This window comes from Choloepus didactylus, chromosome 15 (assembly GCF_015220235.1).
Source record: "Choloepus didactylus isolate mChoDid1 chromosome 15, mChoDid1.pri, whole genome shotgun sequence".
NCBI lineage: Eukaryota > Metazoa > Chordata > Mammalia > Pilosa > Megalonychidae > Choloepus > Choloepus didactylus.
This window is the reverse complement of record NC_051321.1, coordinates 22,901,341-22,907,340: the sequence shown is the minus strand read 5'-3', so window position 1 is coordinate 22,907,340 and position 6,000 is coordinate 22,901,341. Positions and strand designations below refer to the sequence as shown.

Below are 6,000 nucleotides of genomic sequence, written 5' to 3'. Positions count from 1 at the left end.
CCTGTATTGTATCCCACCTTGCTTTCTCTTGGAAACAGCAAATGAAATATCTTTTCAGGGGAAACAGAGAAAGTCATTCTCTGGATCCTTCAAAGCACAGCTAAAAACTCCATTTTTCCTGGAAGTCATCCCCAGGTATCCCTGCCCGTTCCTGCTCTGAGCCCACTAGGATTCTGAATTCAATCTGCAGTTGTTGGTTTGTCTCCAGCTGAAGCGGGATGTGTCCAGGTACTGAACAAGTGGTGGGAGGACAGAGCTTTAGCTGCCTGGAGTTTGGGGCAGTGATCCTCTTAGGAGAGGCAAAACTGCTGATGTCTCTCCTGGCTTGGGAAAGTGCTTTCTGGTAGAGACACTGAATACACCTCATGGTCCAGAACCCCAGTTTTCTGACTCTTATCCAAGTGCTCCTTTGACTTTAATGTACTACCCGTTGCCTTTGTTAGAGGACAAGGGGCCTGGCTGACGAATCCATGACCAGGGAGATGGAGGCTAAGCTTTCCCCTGCAGCCAATGAGGGAAAGTCCTCCATGAGTTGTTAGGCGGAAAAGAGCCCTCATGGGTCATGTCCTCACTTTTCCTCAGCTAAAGTTCCCTGACTGTCTCCTTCAAATTCAAATGTGCATCCAGTTCCATGAGTAACCATATTATTTTTAAACAGCATCCTTCACCCACTGCCTGTCCTGGGTTTTCAGAGAGAGAGAGGTGATCCTCTATGAAGTCAGGACAAGATGTTATTTTCTGATTGTTTTAAAACATCTGCAGAGATTCCATAGAATCCAAATCAAGGATTACACTCCAGCTCTGAGAAAGGGATCAGCAAATGGATAAAGCTCACCTCAGGGGGATAGGAGGGAGAAAGCTGGGAGTATGGAGAAATGAGAAGCCAAAGGATGGGATGCTGGAGACACCAGAGAGGGTAGAGGGGCCTCCTGTCTTAAGAGTCTGATGACATCCAAAGATATCGTGGAGGCAAAGTTAAAATCTCAAGACTAGGAGTAATGGAGACTGGGGTTAGAGTCCCACCTCTTCCACCTACTAGCTGGTGAGGTGGTTGAGCTTCTTTTAGCCTTAGTTTTTTTAACTGTAAAATGGGTATAAAAATAACCCCAACCCCCAAAATGACTATGAGGATTAAATGAAAAATATTATGTGTTCAAGACAGCCTGGAACACAGGAACACTCAAAAAAAGGTAACTGTTATTATTAACACCCAGATAGCAGTTAATACGTTATGGCTAAAATTGACAGGCTGCTTAATGTTTATACAAAATTGTCAAGCTAGTAGATTGTAACTGTATCTACACGACTGCTGGCGACTTAATGATTTAATTATTTAGTTGACTCCATTGGGGTTGTTAGAATATCTGGACAATGCATTGTATTTCTGTGTGTTTCCTCTTCATTCTTCCAGATGAAGTTTTGGTTTAAAAAATACACATCTTATGAATGTGCTAGGTGTTGTTAACAACTACCAATTGAAGAAACACATCACTAATTTTTGCTCTTGCTAGCTAATAAAAAATAACACATGTCCATAGTAAAAAATTCAAACAGTACATTATATAATTCAATAAAATTTTATTTAAAAAATTCAGGCAATATAAAAGAAAAAGTTTCCTGTCTCACCTCAATCCCAATCTCCAGAGGTAATTATTGTTAATAATTACTTGTATAATTTTCCAGAAATGGTTTAGGCTCTTTGATTTTACACAAATTTAGCCATACAACAGTACAGTTGCATAACTTGCACTTTCCATTTAGTATTACTTCTGGGAAATCTCTCCACAGCAGTTCCTATAAATCTACCTCCTTCTCTTTAAGGGCATCTTGAATGCAGGGACCAGAGTTTATGAACTAGTCTCCCATTGCTGGGCACATAGATTGTCTCTGGTTTTTGCTATTGTCAACAATGCCACAATAAAATCCCTTGCACAGGCAGCTTTGATATTGTTACAAATAAACCTATAGGATAGATTCCTAGAAGGGTGACCACTGAATCAGTTTCCTCTGTTGCACTTTTGATAGATAGGACCAACTTACTTCCAAAGGGCTGCAGCAACTGACTTTCACCCAAGGTGCACCAGAGGGTCTGTGTCCCCCCAACTTCGCTGGCTCTGGGTATTATCAAGCTTTAAAACCTATTAAGTCAACTGTTATTTAACAAATAACAGTAACAACATACGTATGTGGAATGGCAATACGTATTAAATGACTTTGTCTGCAGGAATGAATGCTCAAAATCACCCTGAGAAGTGGCATACTTCCCCTTTGAACAAAGGGCCAGGGTTGCGGGGTGCGAGACCAGAGTGTGAACCCCAGCTCCACTGTTTATTTTCCCCGTCACCTTTGGCAGGCTTTTCAAGCTTTCCTGTCAAATGGTGATACTAAATGAAACCAGGCACGAGAAAGTAGTAACAGAGACTTGGGTTCTAGTATCACCTCTTTCTCACAGCCTTCTGCCAGGTTGCTTAACTTCTTTGAGCCTCAGTTTTCTTAGTTGTGAGTTGTCAATTGAGCTACTGCCTATTAATTTGCTGATCTGGGTAGATATGAGTGACAGAGTTGAGACATAATGCAGGTGGTATTTTATATCCACTGGAAGATGCAAGCAGCATCGTGGCAAAAGTGGGCAGCTGGGATCTCAGTTCCACTCTGTCACTGAGGAAGTGTAGAGAAGGGTGAGTGCTGTGGGCTTTGGGGTCAGACTGACCTAAATGCAGTCCTGATTTTGCCCCTTGAAAGTGATGACCTTGGGCAAATTCTTACAGTTATCTGAGCCTCAGTTTCCTCAATTACATAATGCCTGTTGCAGTAACTACCTCATGGGATTGCTGTGAATATAAAGTAAAATAATCTATGACAGTACATGGCATCTCATTCGTGTTAAATGTTTCCTATATTCATAAACATCAACAGCTGAACTGCCTGATTGTAGATTACCTGTAGGCCAGGAGAGACAGGATGCTTCTGCAGATGCTACCAGCACTTACCTCCTAGTCATGCTCCACCATTTGTCAAGTCGGGTGACTCACACAGCCTTTCTTTCAGTTCTGTAACTGTGAAGGCATGCTAGGCTGGAGCAGGTGAGGGGGGTGAAGGGACAGGCAGACAAAAGCCAGGCTGCTACAGCTTTTAAATTGCTGCAGCCCTAGCTAGGGGTCTTCATGCTTTTTCATTCCTCTGGAAAGAAGTGAGAAAACCTTAAAAAACATTTTTCATTGGAACTGCAAATACATTTATGGTTGACTTCTAAAATGGAAATTCTTGTTCAATATTACCCTGAAAAATATTCTATGGAGGATCTGAGGTGGTACATGAACTAGCTTTGGGTTTTTGCTGCAGTGTTCCCCTCCCCCTCCATATCTGCTCCCTTTCAAATCTGTCATTGCATAATTCATAAAATGAAATTATTAAACTATAATCATGGAAATGAAGCTTCTGAAAAACACCTTGTGAATCATTAACTTTTCCCCAATTTTTTTTTTAATTTTGAAAATTTCAAGCTTACAGGAAGCATACAAGAAAAGCCCAATGAATACCCAATTCATCCATTGTTATCATTTTGCCATATATGCCAGTACATTATTTTGGAGATGCAGAGAGGTGCATCCATTTTTTTTAATGGCTAGGAAAACGGTTACAAAGTGGACTTAATTATATCAATATAGTGATTGCCAGGCACTCAGCTTCTGGAGTTTGAGATCCGTTGGTTCTTCTATTTGGCTACAAGATTGGAATATAAGGAATGAAGTGTACAATAACTGCCTGACTGAACACCTGCACCATAGGAAAGACAGGTTATCCTAATTCTAATAGAGACCCCCAAGCCAGGGCTGGTCACTCCCAATTTACACACTTGGTAACTGCACTGGGAGAGTTTGAGACACTCCACTGGTTGGTTTGAGTCTGGATTCAAAACCAGGTCTGCCTTTCTCACTACAAAGCCCTTTCCACAAAGCTTTTGGAGGCTTCTCACAGGGAGATTTCAACGAGACAGAAAACACAAAAGGAGTTTTAATCTTTATTTTCTGGTAGAGTTACAACGTTAATTTCGGGTAAATTCCCTCTACCAAGGAAGCCTAGGGGGAAAAAATAGATGGGAGTTCCTGAAAGCCACAGTCAGGAGGAAATTAGTGATAGAAGCTACATAGGAGAACGGCTCCTTGTTCCGACGCCTCTTCCCAGCTGCGTAAATCACCATGACAACGAGACGCAGTCCCCATCCATTGTGAGACGGGCACAATCGATACCTCCTTACCCGGGGTTTTTGTGAGACTCATATTTGTGAATGTGACGATCTTTAATGAAGACAGAGAATTGATAGTATTATTTTGTCTGTCAGAGGAGAAGAGAGAAGCAGCGACAGAGACAGAGGGACTGTACCGGGAAGTCAAGCAGGAATCAAGGGAGGCTCGTTTCTTGAGGCCGGCGGGGCAGGTGATAGAAATCTGCAGGTTGGGGACAGAGCACAGCACCCTGCAGAAGGGAATTCAATGAGTTGTCAGGTCTCAGAGAACTCATCTCCAGAATTTCTCCCCGCGTAGTTGCGGGGCAGGGTGCATCTGCTTGAGATCCTCAGCAAACCCCACTCCAGGCACCCTGGCTTGGGCTCTGACTTCCAAAGCACCCAGGGATACTTTCCCGATACCTCGGGGCTGCCCGCGTCAGGATTTAGAGCGCCAGGTCCTAGACGTTTCTGCTGTACCAGGAGCCTCCTCATCCTGACGCGTGAGGAAGTGAAGTCACATCTTGCCTTTAAAAGCGCGCGATGCCGGGGTCCACAGCCGCGAGCCCGTGGGGGCAGGTGGACGGGAGCGCACCGGATCCGCGGCTATGAACAGAGGTCCAGAGGCGCTGCCCGTGGAGGCGCGATGTCGGCGAGCTCTCCTTTTCAACCGTTACGTTTCCACTGAGGTTTCGCCAATAAATAGCAGGAAAAATATATATGTTTGGTTTGTCTTTGAGTTTGCGGGACGTTGGCGGGATCTTTTAGAGAAGAGAAAAAGAAATGAATGAGGGCGCTTCTGAAACCAACAGCTGGCGCTCCCAATTTGGAAAGCCCTGGGCCTAGTTAGCCCAGACCTGGCGTTACAATTCCCACCTACCTGGGGGTGCGTCCGGGGGTACACCCCCGGCGGGGTCCCGGCCCTAAAGCCGCGAGCGGCGCTGGCCGGGCTCCAGCAGCCGGAAGGTGCCAGCCCCCGCGCGGGGCTCGTGATGCCCGCGGACGCCTGGGGCGCCCACAGTCGGTCGGGCTTGGCAGGAGCGGCGCAAGGCCGCGCGCGCCGTCCCCGGGGACAGCCCGGAGGCCGCCCGGCTCCCCAGAGAGGCAAGAGCGCGGCCGCGGGCAGCAGACTGGCGTGCGTCGCGCCGCCCCACGCGGTCGTGCCGTGCAGCGGACCGCCGGGCCGGGACCCCGTGGGCGCACGCCGCGCTTCCTCCCCGTTCGCCGCGTCCGGGGCCGGTGGGCAGAGGACCCCGGGCCGCCCCGGCGCGGAGCAGCTCTCGGCTACTGACCGGCTCCGGCCGGCCGTGAGACGCCCCCTGGCCCCCACCCCCGCGAGGCCAGACTCGGGGAGCGGGAGCGGCGGGAGGAGGAGGAGGCGGCGCCGCCGGGACTGTCTCCTCCCCGCCCCTCGCGTCTCCACCCTGCGCCACCGGGAAGGACAAGGGGACTGGGAGCGGGGTCCCCGGCCAGTGATCGCGGGTGCCTCAGGGCCGCCCCTCGCGCGCGCTCTCTCGCCGCGAGCCTGGGCCGGTGTCGGCCCGCATGGTGCTGGCCGCAGCCATGAGCCAGGACGCGGATTCCAACGGCCCGGAGCAACCGGACAGAGATGCCCGCAGCGTGCCGGGCTCCTCTGGAGCCGCGGCGCCTCCCGGCCCGCGAGGGATGCAGCCGCCGCCGCCCCCGCCCCAAACAGGACTACCCCAGATCATCCAAAAGTAAGAGAGAGAGGGGAGCGGGGAGCCGGGGGTGCGCTTGGGGAGCACATCCCAGGC

At 48.9% G+C, this 6,000-nt stretch overlaps 1 protein-coding gene across 1 annotated transcript in view; it reads left to right on the top strand.

The window, feature by feature from the left end:
- Nucleotides 1-5,770: 5,770 nt before the first annotated feature.
- The window catches only part of RBM20 (RNA binding motif protein 20), a 188,866-nt gene continuing 188,636 nt past the window's right edge, over nt 5,771-6,000 (top strand). The window contains exon 1 of the mRNA XM_037805183.1: nt 5,771-5,943. Coding sequence (XP_037661111.1) covers nt 5,771-5,943 — 173 coding nt within the window. The remainder of the gene's footprint in view (nt 5,944-6,000) is intronic.